Genomic DNA, 15,319 nt, shown 5'->3' with positions numbered 1-15,319 from the left:
GAATATGATGTTTTGCAAACAATGAATCCTTGTTTATATTTTAAACAAATACATGGGCATGCAGTATACATGCACTGGCATAAAATCTTGCTAAAACATTTGGTTACGTCTTTCACAATGAGAGATGAGATGCGAACCAACAAGGTATGCATATAACAATGATGACAAAAACATTCAGTGTGCTGCACAATTTTCAGACGAATCTTAGCCTTTCTTTTCTTTCATGCTCTGACACAATCACATGTATATTGAGATTGACATAAATAGCATACAGATTTGCTTGCGTCCAAATAGTATAAATAACTGAAAAGTGAATCGTTTCACTTGTAAACATTTTACGGATGCAATGTTTTTTCTATGTGTTTTTTTCTCTCTTGCTATTTTACTCTCACTTACCCTTATCTATCTGTTATGGATAAAACAATCAGTTTGAGAACGTAATTTTCCGATGTGAATGGAAAGACATGTAATGCATTTCCATTGTGCATCCGAATTTCAATTCAAAACTAATACAATGCACTTGCTATGCGATGCAATAGACGCTAAATGGATGCAGTGTACGAAACGACGAAATATATGGACTTTGGTGGATCGCTAGCTAAAAAGAAGAGAGGAAAAGAAAAACGGCGACAACGATGACGAAAAAAAAAAAGGATTTAAGGGCAAGAGATACGGGGCATTTACCAGCAACACCACAGACACACATGATATTGCGCTAAGAAAACGTGCTTTATCGTTTTTTGTTTCGCTACAACATGAATGGCAGTGCCACCAACAACAATAAGTAAAAGAAGAAATGAATGTTCGCCATGAAAATGAATCGGCAAAATATGAACGCGCTGGAATCGCATACATTTCACTTGAAATATGTTTACGGTGCAGATAAAATGTTAAATTGCCACGTTGAAAATTTGCGTTGCATATAAACCCCCGATAAGTGAATCCAGATCGAATTTTAGATTGGTAACAAGAGAAAAGAGAACACAAGAACACTCACGGTTCACTAAAACGAAAGACCTACCAAAACTGTGAGGAAGCGAGAGAGTGAGCGAAAGATGAGAAATAAAAGACAACATTGTTTGCCCGTGTTGGCGAATCAAATGTGCATGTGGCTAAAGTTGAAACGCACACCATATTCTTGAATGCATTTAGTCCTCTATTTGTGTTACATTGTCACCCAAAATGAAAATAAATGGGCAAAAACGTAATCTCTGTTCGTTGTGTGTATGTGTGCGACAACGACTATGTTGCTGTTGCAATTTGCCATAGTTCATATTCTCTGGTTGAACTTTGTACCGAACCGCCGCCGAGTGGCCATATCAAGATATGGTTTTAAGATTGTATAATAGCAGCATAAAAATAAAACTAAAGCAAAGAATGTACGAAAACACAACATCATACACATACACAACAAAGGATATGGTGAACCAACGATTGCGAGAGACGGCTCGTCACATTCGCACATAAACAATGGGCGAAAAATGTTTTATCTTTTTTATCGCAGCATCAAGATCAAAATTAATTTTCTAGGCATTGTGGTTATCAAGCCGTTTCGTCTTTGTTGCATTGTTGTGTGTGTACGGCAGCTTTTCATTCTTATTCCCGCATATCGTGTATAAAGTGTGTATTGGCGAATGTAAGTCATTCACTTGTTCGTTTCGTTTGCTTGTACAAGACGAGTTTTATCGTGTATACAATGTGTGCTTGTGTATTTGTGGCCGAACGCAGGCTAATTTGAACTTTATTGGTTGGTCGATGTGTATGCGTGCGTATTGTGTGTGTGTGTGCGCGATACGATAACATTTCCTTCTCACTTTTATGCAGGCTTTATAGAAAAACGGTGTGCTATATGCCACAATACAGACTGTGTGCCAAAGATCAAGATGCTGCATAAAACAAATTGCTCATGGATTAATTTCACAAAGTACTTACCATGTCACCACACACACATATACACATATATGCACACATGCCAAATAATGCAATAGATTTGGCTCTTTGCACCACTATTGCTTTGTGCACACGGTTTCAGTGGAACGGCGCAATTGTAAATTATAAATTAGCACATTAATGGATCTTAAGTGAGCGATAAATGAGAGCACAAAATTTATCAAAGGATCACAAATTATGGCACACACACACACACATTGCTACAAAAATTCATTTAATCTACCACAATCATTATATATTCATAGTAATTCAATTCAACACACATTCGTCAAATATTCATATACATTTTGGCTTTTATTTTTGGACTTTTTTTATGTTTTAATCTCAATATGATTTTTCAAAATAAAACTTGACATGATTTAAGAAAGCAAAAAAGCATGCTATGGTTTGACAATAATTTAATTAGATACCCATAAGAGGGCGTCTTGATTGGTCAACGGCCGCCAACGTCTTGAAGTCTGTATCCATTACCGTAACACGTTTGCATTCAAGGCAAAGAAGGAATGCATCTTCAAGAATTGAAACCATAAACATTTCGCTACTTTCCCGCAATGCTTCCAATGTAGTTGATTGAAGACGAAGTTCTGGATTTCGCTCATGCATGATCTCTCGAACCAATCGTTGAAAGGGCAAGCGAGGAATCAACAAATTATAGGAATTTTGTAATTTTATCATAGTCTTTATATATGGTGGAGCTCCGCGTCGGATTCGAATCTTTTTCGGTGATGGTCGAGGTCGATTTGGTCTATTCTAGAACAAAAAAAAATGAAACAGAAAATATTCCATTTTATCAAATTCATTTTTTGTCAGCTTATTCGTTGATAATTGAAATAAATTCGTAATATATTTACAATTGTTACATTTCCTCGAGGCCCTCGATAGGACTCGTCTGAATCATCAGATCGTTCACGATCGTCAGTAACAGTGTCATAAGATGATTGGTCAGATTCACTTGGTTCATGTGACAGTGGAAGGCCCAGAAAGTCAGGTTCATTGTCTTCAGATGATTCGTATGGTTGAGGTGATGCCGGCGCTATATATTTACCGTTTGGTACTCTGGCCATTCTTGTTTTTCTTCTTCTGATTAAATGGAAAATAATAAAACGAAAAGAAATTCACTTATAAAAATTGATTTCAATGACCATAGTCAATCGAATGTCAACTTACAACTGATTCAATTCAACTGAACGAATTTACTTTTTCAAAAAAAAAAAAAAAAATCGATACGATTTCAATGACTACTCAATTGAATATTTTTGTTATTGAAAATTGTTTAATTTTTCACTCTCTCTCTTTTCTACTCTTCTCGTCTCTTCCACAACACATTTAAAATCGTGAAGTGTTGTCCCTTGATTTCACCAGCAGACGACCAACTAACATTGAAAGTGTTTCATTCAAAGAATGAACAATATGAAAGACTAAACAAAATTCGTATGATTTACAAATAAATTCAAGACACTTGTAGCTGTGATCAATTTTGTTTTCATCGAAGCATACCAATACTTCACTTAATTAATTATATTGTGAAGCAATTTTCAAAACCATTTTTCATATTGTCAAATGTCAATGGCCACTTTAACATTGTGTCTCAAATTTAAATGTTTTGTAGTTCAATCGTTGTCATTCACTGTCTTTAAATTTTAATTCAGCGACAGATTTTCCAATATATTGGCTATTTTAAAACGGACCAACACATCACACTTGAACGATGATTATTTTAGAAATAATTGAATGAATCTCATTGTACGGAACGGAATTTTATTTTCGTCTTTTGACAACACAGAGCTGATTGCATAAGAATGTTACTGTAAATGGACATCAAACGCAGTTTTTGTGTGTGTTTTTTTAACTAACCACGGTTATAGCAGTGCAACAAAAAAATAAAGTGGTCACTTCAATGCACGTACAAAAACATAATATAATTAGTGCTTTGAGCGTCCATTGTAACGAATTAAAAGTCCAGATAAACATATGCCAATCTCTGTATATCTGTTTCCAATGGTATCTAACCTAATTGCCTTTGCACACTGCATAATTATACATCGCTTGTTCATCAAATTTCACCTCTCTCCAAATGTACAATACATACGTTCTCAATACAAATGCAATGGTAGATGTGAAGCAAAAAAACATCTATAATTTTCGATCGAATTAAAGACACCGGTGTCGTGTACGCAAGTCAGTGAATGCAAATATTTCAAAACAAAAAACCAAAGAATTTTGATGCTTGTGTTGTATGTATTGAAAGGGGAAAAAATGGTCGAACTTTTACGCACCATAAAAGGTTGTGCGTGTGTTTTTGGCGATAAAATTGGCGCTTGAGATTATTCGCCACAAAGAAAAAAGAGAGAGAAAAGGGAAAAGAGGATTGAAAGGAAATGCAAGTGAATCGATTGATGAACTGCCGTTGTGGTCATTGGCTACGGAACATTTGAATGAACCGGTTTTCGAAACGAATTACCGTATCTTTAAGTTGTAATGTCAATCAAAAAAACACACACAAATGTTGATGCAAAGCATCATCAAAAATTCAATCGCTGGCAGGTGGCTTGCGTATCGAATTTGTGTTGTTTCTTCTTCGTATTCGCTGTGTCAAAGCAATTAATTGCTTTTAATTCGTGTTTGGTTTATTTTGATTCGATCTGCAGTAAATGTTTTTTTTATTCCGTTTTGCTGAACAGTATCTTTCGACTAAATGTATGATGTCAAAATGATTATTGTTTTTTTTTCGTTTCCATGCTCACTCAAAAAGAGCATTTTTGAACCTATTTCACTTTGTGATGATCAAATTCGTTTCTAGGTATATTTAATTATGTTTTCACGTTCATACTACAAAACATATCATCGAAACGCAAAATTCATTTAATATTCTGAATGAAGTGCCGGTGAAAAAACAGGCAATTTTTTTTCTTCCATTTTCCAATGCAAAATTGTCTAGGGGTTTGCATGTATTTTTATTGGATGATATTTGCGTATTATCGTTGCGTATTGGCATATCGGTGAAATATTGGCATATCGGTGAAAGATCGGCATATTTGTAAAATATCGTTAATATTCGGGTATTTTTTGATAATTAATTGTTCTGGAAGTGGGTTTTGGTGGATCCTCTGGATGGACCAGACCATGGTTTGACAATGCCCTGACCCATCCTGAGGGTCCACTTCCAGACCTGGGAGCGGTTCTGAACGATCCTTAGGATCCACCAAAGCCCACTTCCAGAACAAAGACACTTCGCATATCGGCGAATATCGGTGGATTTTTGACACAAAATAGTGAAATCGGTAAAGATTTGCATGATTTGTAAAAATTTGTATTATTTGTTATACTGTTGTTTATTCGTCGAATTCGTGAAAGAAAATCTTACATGAAAACCCCTAGAAAATTGTAGTCAGTTCAGCAGCGTAAAAAACGGTATTTCAAGAGTACAAAGTAGTAGAGAGTTGAACGGAATTTCTCATAAAATATTCATAAATATTATTGATCGACATCAGCTTGTTTTATTCTATTCCATGTCCATAAATAAATCAGTGACTAAATAATTGCTTTAGAAAATGACATCGGAAGACAGGAACGGGATGAAATGAAAGTGTCAGAATGGAAAATGGGAATAATACAGGCAGACCGTACATAGAACACACACACAATATAAATATGTTGTGAAAATATGCAAAAAACGGTCGTTTTTTGAACAAAGACTTTGTTCTTTTTTTTCTACACGTTTCGCCAATTTTTCAGGCTTCTCATTTTCGTTGCGTTTGTTTATATATGTATGCTGTTCATGTACTGCTCTCTGTCCCGCATATTTCACGTTTATCGATGAATACACAATGCTTGCATTGAATGACAAAGTGAATACACAACAAAAACAAAAAAAAACATTGTAAACCGAACTGTGTGCGTCACTTATAGAACGGAAGCCTGACGCATTTGTAATGCATACATTCGACCGGGATTATTTGGTACTCTCGTCGAAAATTTATAAATATTAATGAACATTCAATTCAAGCGATTACAATGGAGCGAAAATTTGTAGGTTCGCCATTCGGATCCACTGAATGAATTGCGAATGGAGGGAATATAGACACACTGTTCAACGTAACCGGAGTGTCGCATGGTTCTGGAATCATGTTTCGTCCATTATTTGAAATTTGTATTAAAAATTCAGCTGTGCGATAATTTGTGTGTTTTAATTTTTGGCGAAGGCGAGAGAAAGAAAGAGAGAGAGTGTGTGCCACTTTGTGTATTTGATAACGGTCACAATGTCTGTTCTTGCTTCTGATTCTGTAAGTCTCTCGTTCTCTCTCACTTTCACACTCGAGCTCAATTTGTGTCTCTTGAATGTTGATCAATAAGAGTTTTCAATGTAGCGGCGAAAAAGGCAAAAATTCTCGGAAAAGTAGCTTGAAATCAAATTGAAATCTTTTTTTCCTATTCACCAAAATTTTATTTTTCTATTAAAAACATAAACACTCAGCGATGCAAAAATGGGGAGAGAAAGAAAGAAAATCAATGTGATGAATTAAAGTGAAAATGGAAGGCACTTTCCAGGCCAATGAGTATATCTATCAATTGACTTATCATTCAATCGACTCTGCATTTCGACTGTACTTCAACGACGACAATGAGAAATGATTCTCTACATTTTTTCCTTTCATAATAAATGGTTGCATTCAAGATTTATAACTGAAAACATCCTCAATTCAAAAACAGAAACTATTATAGTCGATTTATTTGGATGGAAGCGTTGTTTGTTCGGGCATTTTTGCTCATTCATTTCAATCGGCGCATCGTTACAGTCACTGATCATGAAACGGAAACAATACTCAATCGCATTTATTCCACATTTTATACGCTTATAAAGTTATATTATGCGCATTGCAAGACAAAGCAACAAAATGAGCACAAAACAAAAACAGAACCGAAGCACACAAGAATAACAATAATATCAACAACAACAACAAAGAAGCGAGCAATATTGTGAGGAACTGTAAAATGCGAGAGAATACATTTCAGAAAAAGACAGAAACAGAGTGCTCAAAACTGCGATAGATGTGAATGTTATTCATGGCATAAACGCTGTTCATTCGGGAGTAATCACATGCATTTCAAATCTGGTATGGATTTTTGGCATTGTGTGTGTGTGTGTGTGTTTGTGCGTGGCTGTTGTCTTTCTTTCTCCAGCCATGTTTCATCTCGATTTATTGCATTTTCAACGAAATGTATCTAATGTTTGAATCTATTGAAAACATCGCTCAATGTTTGAATGTGTCGTCGTCGTCGTTGTTGTTGTTGTATTCGATGCGCATATCATCATCGAAACTCCCCCACATCATGCAAAAAAAAATCATGCAGTTTGTGATTTCCGCTTCATGCTATACATTAGAACATTGAAAGCGGTCGCATCATGCCAAATAAAAGAGTGAAATATTTTCAATAACTACTTGTTTGTGGGAGCTGCTCGAGCGCGGCGAGTGAGCGCGCGCACGCAAAGACACGCATATACATAAAGGATATGGATGACATATTTCAAGTGCATTGAAAATACACGAATCTCCCAAAATGACGGATGAATGAAGCGACCATCGTGCAAGAAATAACAAAATGTGAAAAAAACAAAAAACGAAACAAAAACATTGATAGAAAAATATACAGGCAGAGACAAAACAAAGCACACTTGCACGCATCATGCCACACCACAATCTATGCAATAACGACCGTCGCCACCAAATTAAGGCAAAAGATAAAATTGTAAATAAACTACAACACAATTGCATGGCAATACGGAACTTATGATGTACCGAAATTGTGCACTCTGCCCTCCGTTTGAAACATGATTGGAATGAAATGGTTCGACCATGTGTATTCACTTGCTTTCTGCATGCAAGCGCATAGATAGTTGATTATGAGAGGGTGTCTCTCGCTCGATATGACTCACTATCTGATAATTTTATTATAAATTATTTTATGTATCGAAATTTTTTTTCCGCTCTCCCTTCTGTTTCATTTCGCTTTGAATCTGTGTGACTGTTGATTGTCAACAATTCATTTATTTAAATGCGCTTGCGATTTTTCTAATGGTGTCATAAATATTCCAAACAGGGTGAACGAGAGAAAAAAAAGAGAAGAGAGACCCTCGTTGAAAATGCTACGCTCAAATTAGAGGGAGGTTCATTTCTTACAGACGACAATTTACGGCAATGAATTGCCACTGCAACTGGCAATGCGTTGTTAACAAATCACATTTTCGTTCGTGCAGTTCGTTGTGTGGAATGTGAAATGCGACCAAATAAAATTGAAATCTAATAGTTTGTTCCGCTCTTCTTCTGTTTTTCCTTTTGATTTGATTCACTCATCGAAATTGAACAAGGATGCAAAGCCACATAGCTGTTGTTGTCGTCGTTGTTTTTTGTTCTCTTAGTAAGTTGCAATCAAAGGCATCAACAATGGCAAAAGTACTTTATTATTCTTCAAACTAATGATTTAATTAAGATTTAAGGTTTTTCGATGAAATGGCAAAACTTTTACGGTATTCGATACTCAATGTGTACCCATTGCATAAAGTGTCATTATCGAAAGATGGGGATTTGTTTGCGTTCGGTGCAATTAATCTTCGTATTTTACAGTCAAATGGCACATCATTAACAATTTCAGTGTCAAACGGCCATTTAATAGTAAAACCGATAAAAGCATTTCGTTTTTTTTTTTTTTTTGCTTCATTGTGTCGAAAATAAATTTCTCGAAATGGATCGAACGAATGATTATGGAAATCGAAATTATTTCCATTTCAAGTTCGCCGTCATTCGTGATTTCATTTGCATAGATATTTATGGCCCCAGTTGAATGTGCCTCCATCACAAGTGCTCGCCCCATACTGTCTGCGATAAAGGCTGAAACACTTTTTTAAAATGCCAAATAGAAAACCGGTATTCCGGTGCCAATATAGCTGGTTGGTGTCGTATCTTATAGTTTGGTTGCGTATTTCTATCCCTGTGCACATGCTTTTATTTCAATAACAATAATGAGTTCGACAGAGACGGCATTAGGTTAAAAATGGAGACACCACACATACACGGTTCGAACGCATGGAAAATCGAACGCAGACAGATTTTTCGTTGGAATATTTCCAAGCGCCGTATATTCCATACCGTATTTAGCACTTGTTTGCCGCTTTCAATTCCACACACACACAGATATTTTGGACAATTGCTAATGTTATGCTCTGGGTTTTTAATAAACTAAACCAATTTTGCGCCAGTAAAATCACCCATTGCTCTCTCTTCAATTGATAATAATGAATGTTGCAACCATAAAAGCGTGTTTCACACTGTGTTTTAGTTGCACTTTGCCAACACCAAAAGTATGATATAATGAGCATTTTAATGTTCGAACATTCATTCATTGCCGCCGCTCGAATGCAATTTAGATGAAAAATGAAATTCCAACTCCACTAAATTAAAAAAAAGAGAGAAAAGAACCAAAAACGACCATTTCGTTCGAATAATCGAAGTTTCTTTCAACAAATTAATTGTGTATTTCGAAAAGGTCTGCTCGAGCGTTTTTGTGCTGCTGTTGCTGTTGTCTTCTTCTGTTTTTCACTTTACTTTCCTTTTGCATTTTGTCTGCTTTCAGCTTCAATAACGGCCAATGAATAAAATCAATTAAAAAGTTTTGCATTGCTCCACTGTTACAAAATGAGTTTACGACAAAAATGTTTTCGACCACATATCCTAAATATATATATATATTATTTCGATTTCTCTCTCTATCTGACTGCGTAATGTAAATGATCAGGCATCACGAAAATGAAATGAACATGTATGTGTATGTGTGTGTGTCCATCCGATGTCGATGAAATAGTTTCGCTTCGGTTTCGTATTGAAACCGTTAGATCCCAGGCGTTAATGAATCATTATGTTTTAGTTAGTGTATTGAACTAAGTCGACCAGAAAAAGACTGCCGATGATAACTTTGAATTCGTATCGGTTCTTGTCTGGCAACCGGCAAATAAAAGTATGCCCCAAAAAGGCGATTCTTTCACTCTTTCTCGCTCACTCTTTTTCTAACATAAAATTGTGCAACTTATAATCGAAAAAGTTTCTCTTTTTTTTTCAATTTTCATTTTGGCAATGCTTATCATCTTCTTTTGAGCATGTGTGTTTATGTTTGTGTCTTTGTCTGTGTCTGTATCCAATTTCATGGAAGCATAAAGATATAACCAAAGCTTACCGATTGAATTAGAAGATAACGTATGAACGAATGGTTTCTTATCCTGAACATCCTCGGCGTGTCACATTTAATGTCACCATATCACCCGACGAATTTATTTTTCATCGCTCGTCGTTTTTTCCGTTTTTGGTTTGCCAACCAACGAAACCCAAAAATTGATATTGTCTTTTCGATAAATTATCGATAAAGAGAGTGAAAACGAAAAACGAAAATTGGTTATCGGTTAAATGGCAATAAAATATATTCGATTACGACATAGTTCTTTGACCCAATTAGATTTTTCGTAATAGAATATTGTGCAAACAGTGTTATGAGATTGTGCACGAATTGGTGTGCGACGCGCATACGAATCAAGATGTACTTTTCTATATTATGAAGTGTCATTTTATGTGGTTGGCGTGCGCAAAATCAACGAATGAGGAATCGGTTGAATGTATGGGGTGAGATGGGAAGACCAGTGGAGGTCAGTGATTGTGCCCGGTAAATTTGAACGGACTAATGAATTCAATTTGAAATGAAAACCCTTGGATTCGTTTTCACATTCCGACGACTTCCAGGCGTGCAGCGTATCGTGTATCGAATTCGAATTGAATTTATAAATAAATAGCATTCGTGCGATACAAGTTGTACAACCAACGTACAGATGCGAACAGAAAAAAAACTCTATAACAAACAGGTATTGGGCCAATCTGTTGGTATTGGCTGGAAATAAATTGCGAAAAAAGGTAAATCTAAAAAGAGAAAGAGAGAGAGAGAAAGAGAGAAGTTGAAAGCAAAAAAGAACAAAAAATGGTAACAACAGAATCCAAAAATAACACTCGATATATGCCAATAATCGACACAACCGTTCGTTGCATTCTCAATTTCACGAATTTATTTCATTCACGCTTAACAAAATGAAAAATTAATTTTTTACTGGCGGTTCTTTCATTCAATGATGCATGAATTGGCCAAAGGAAAGAAAAATTCAAAATAAAATATAATGAATGAAATTGCAGGCAATACGTGATGATTTCAATCAGATCATTTGGCATAAAACGCGTTTCATTTTTTGTTGAATGGATGCGAAAATTCTCAATTTGTACACATTTTTTTTCCACACCCAGCAATATTTAATGAATTTTCAATGAACATTGTGAATATTGCTAAATTAAGTGGATTTTTTTTTCAATTCGCGCTCTGTTGAAATTAACCGACATTTTTGTGCTGTTGATTTTTGGAGGAAACAAAAAACGGTGGACACGTTTTGAATACGCATCGATAATAATTATAAAATACAAGCCACATTAGTCCATTTAATTTTATTATCATATAAATAAAATTCAATACAAATTTCATGGGCTGTCCGGTGAAAGAACAATGGAGAGAGAACAAAATGTACACGCGCCAATTGTTTATTATTTCAATTTGAGCTACATCAAACGTCGCTTATCGAACATTAAAATTTTCTCTACATTTTATAAAAATGTAATCCAAAGAAAAACAATTCATTCATTCATGCCGTGTCAATTTGCATTTTTTTGTGTCATTGAAATTGATGAAAAATTATTGCGCACCAAAAACACAGAACCAAAACCTCAAAATTCATTTATTTACACGCATTCAACCAATTAAACTACGTTTAAACTAGTTAATTGATTGAAGAAGCAAAAAAACTCCCACATACAATATCAATTTTCATGCTCATCGTGTGATTTCGGCAAGCGTGTTGGCAAGTTAAAACGCAATAGCATCGAATGTTGAGATTATGAGTCAAAGTTGCCAGCATTTTTTTTTTTCATTTCGATCGAATGGGTTGAGAGTTGTAACCAAATACAGAATGTGTACACATGCACCATTAAAAAGCAGATCAAATGGTGGAAAATCGGTAGAAGTTGGACAGAGAGAGAGAGAGAGAGACCGAAAGCGTAAATGCAAACAATGTCAAGATAGCCAAACATGATGACATTATATCATGGCATGGTCTTTCCGAACGACCGAACAGCAATTATCTCAAGATGAATTCATCAATTCAATGTGGGCATCACAAATGGTTTACGGATGCGTGTTTCCAAAGCAAATATTGATTATATTTATGCATTTCTCGAATGTAGATTATCAATTTGGCGTTTAAACGTATTGCTGCCGTTGCTGCTGTTGCCCACGAAAATTTTCGATATATGCATGTGACGGCCACACCATCGAATGAATATGATGACGATAAAGCAATATAAATTATTACAATTTTGGATTATGTGTGCATTTGTGATTTAGAAAGATGCGATACACTACGAAAAGACAATTCCCCTTTTATACCGTGCGAGTAGTGCCCGTAGAACGAAGGGTTTGCTCTGATTCTGGCTTATCATTCAAAGTGTGTACGGCACACAAACGAGTCGCTCTGCGGATAATCATTAAATGCAAGCAAATGTATATTGACGTCGTATTTGATTTGCTCGTTTTAAAATCACACAAATATTCATTCTTTGCATTTATCTCCCTTACTCTGTGGCTCTCAATTTGTTATCCGGTCCTAAGAGACCATTTTTCGTAAAGAGCCAACCAATTATTCGGATGCGATGTATGCATGTAATGAAGGGAATTATAATACCGATATTAGATTGCGTTTTGTTTTTGTTGTGCATTCCAGTAAGGTGTAATTCACCACTTTATATCCATAAAATCTTGACTAGAAAAATAAACAAAAAAAAGATGATGTGCTTTGAATGCGAAATTTGAGCATATATGTACACACATATTCACTGCACAAACATCAATGAATGGAATAGATATTTCATAATTAAAATCGGTTGGAATGCATTGAATAAATAATAAATTTCTCAAGTGAATTGAGAATGTAATCTATTGAATGGGCCAAGAATAACATTGATGGAAAATATATATAAATTTCGTTGTGCATCGTATAGAAAAGGGAAATACTAAAACCGTAAGATTCAAGTTGTATTTGTGTCGCATTTTTGGTTTAATGCGTGTCATCTGCCATTTAAGTCTATATGGCACAATCCTATATATATATATTTATTTATAACAATCGAACATGCATTGTATGCACCAATTCAAGAAAGTCTCAAGATGTTTGCGTCAGTCTGACGGCGTATTTGCAGATTAATTGCAATCATTTTGTGGAGAAATTCAGATGAATTTCCAACAACAATCTTTTAGCAGGCATATTTCATCAGTTAGGATTTACTATATGTAAATTTTTCTGCTTGTCATTCTGCACAGTTCGTTCGCCAAAAATGCCATTTATAGGCATTTGCAATATCTTTGCAATATATGTGCTCTCAATACATGGAAGCATTCAATTTATGATGTTCAAAGTGCTGTCATATATTCCATTTTGTATGGTGTATTTCGATTAAATGATTGATCCAAATGCAATTATCGAAGGCATGGTAATTAGTCTTGTGATTAATAAATGTTTGCAATGTGCTTTCGTCAACATTAAGATATGGATGCAAATTACCATGTTTCAAAATTCAATGCAATGGCCATATTGTTTGGTGAAAGCGTACGTAGTCATTTACATGAAAATTTTCACATTTTTTTATCACAAAACTTTATCGTTAATCAATTAAATGAATGTTTAAATCAGAGAAAGTGACCGGGATAAAATGTATTCAATTCCGCCGTGCAATCCAATTAAAATGCATTTCCTATTAAAAATTCAGCAATTAAGATGACGATACAGATCAGAGGAAGCAATAATTTAATAGACATTTTATCTAGACAAACGGCACCGTACGTTATATATATACGATAAAAGACGATGTAACAATAGCACAAAATGCCATCCCAATCGGTTGGTGCATCGATGTAATTCATGCAAGGATTAAACCTTTTAAAATGAGACTTTCAATTTGGCATCGAACATGATCGAAATCTGTGTATGTATGTGCGCTGAACTGATGCGGCATACACATTTTTACCACAAAATAAAATGTAAATTTTGGTTTCACATCACATTACCTCATTCATGCAAACTACATATCTTACCTCTTCAATATTGGAGAATATACGAACAAAACGTTGTTTTGTCATTTCGGAAAATTGGCACTTCTCTATTCGTTTGCCGTTGATTTTACCGTTGGTATTTGCCATTGATGCCGACCGCAGAGCGAACTTATTTCGGTTTGCAATATTCGAATTCTGTGGCCACCTGTCTAGTTTTGTATGCTGTACAATGCAAAGCCTCTCTGTCTAAATTTCAACTCGATTTTACTTTCAATCTAATGTGAATAATTTACACATACTTGGAAATGGATACAAGTGCGTCATGTGCAGATAATCCAAAATGCAACGTTGCTAACGAATTAGTAAATCTGCATCGAATATAAAATGGTTGGATGGCAATGATTTTCAAGCAGTACCACCGACGATCACCACATTCCCAATGCCGTCGGTACCACTTTTCCGAACGAATTGCTTTGAACGAGGTGCGAAAAATGATTTATCTGATTGAAGTATACAGCGAATGCACCTTGGTTTTATCATCTTTCAAAATGCCGTGTGTGTGTGTGTGTGTGTGTGTATCAAGACATAAACGGAAGCTCAATTTTAAACGCACCATTCATGGATTATGAAAATGCGGCATTTACACACTATCGATACATATATTGCAACTGAAACATTTAATTGATTAATGTTGTGAGAAGATGTGAAGGCATTGATGATTCAACAATTTCATTCAACCTGATAAGCACCACTCATACCAATAGACTTATGTGTGTGTGTGTAGAAAATCGCGCTGATCATGTGTGCAATTCACATTGCTTGCTTTTGAGTCTGGCGTGGCAAGAAAATTGCAAATAATATCGAAACGGCTGACTCTCTTGCTTGCTCAATATGAAACGATGGAACTGTCGATTTAGAAACGCTATGATTTAGATAAAAGTTACATTGAGACCGTTTACCGACTACACACAGTTGTTGTATATTATGCGGCACACTAATTAAAGATTCCATCTCCTTTTCCATCGAATTCATTTTCTCACTTTGAGTATGTGCCATTTATATTTGCCATTCTGCAGAATATGCAAATCTTCATTTGAGCACATCGAATTATCATTTGAGCACATCTTTGAATGCACGCTCTCTCTCTCTCTCTCTCTCTCTCTCTCTCTCTCTCTCTCTCTCTCTCTCT

At 35.3% G+C, this 15,319-nt stretch overlaps 1 protein-coding gene across 2 annotated transcripts; it reads right to left on the bottom strand.

Moving 5' to 3' along the window:
• Positions 1 to 2,333: 2,333 nt before the first annotated feature.
• LOC116339293 (histone H3-like centromeric protein cnp1) lies at positions 2,334 to 4,040 on the bottom strand. 2 transcript variants are annotated; one of them, XM_031765086.1, is made up of 3 exons: positions 3,961 to 4,040; positions 2,802 to 3,030; positions 2,334 to 2,700 (listed from the first exon to the last, which is right to left on the bottom strand). In XM_031765086.1, exons 1-3 carry the CDS (start codon positions 4,002 to 4,004, stop codon positions 2,353 to 2,355), a joined length of 621 nt encoding a protein of 206 aa, XP_031620946.1. In that variant the 5' UTR covers positions 4,005 to 4,040; the 3' UTR covers positions 2,334 to 2,352. The 2 variants fall into 2 exon arrangements, with proteins under 2 accessions (XP_031620946.1, XP_031620947.1); XM_031765087.1 differs by lacking the exon at positions 3,961 to 4,040 and having other exon boundaries at positions 2,802 to 3,101.
• Positions 4,041 to 15,319: the final 11,279 nt, after the last annotated feature.

This window comes from Contarinia nasturtii, unplaced genomic scaffold, assembly GCF_009176525.2.
Source record: "Contarinia nasturtii isolate CC-2019 unplaced genomic scaffold, AAFC_CNas_1.1 Cnas_scaffold_493, whole genome shotgun sequence".
NCBI lineage: Eukaryota > Metazoa > Arthropoda > Insecta > Diptera > Cecidomyiidae > Contarinia > Contarinia nasturtii.
The sequence above is the reverse complement of the archived record's forward strand: the minus strand, read 5'-3'. Positions and strand labels throughout refer to the sequence as shown.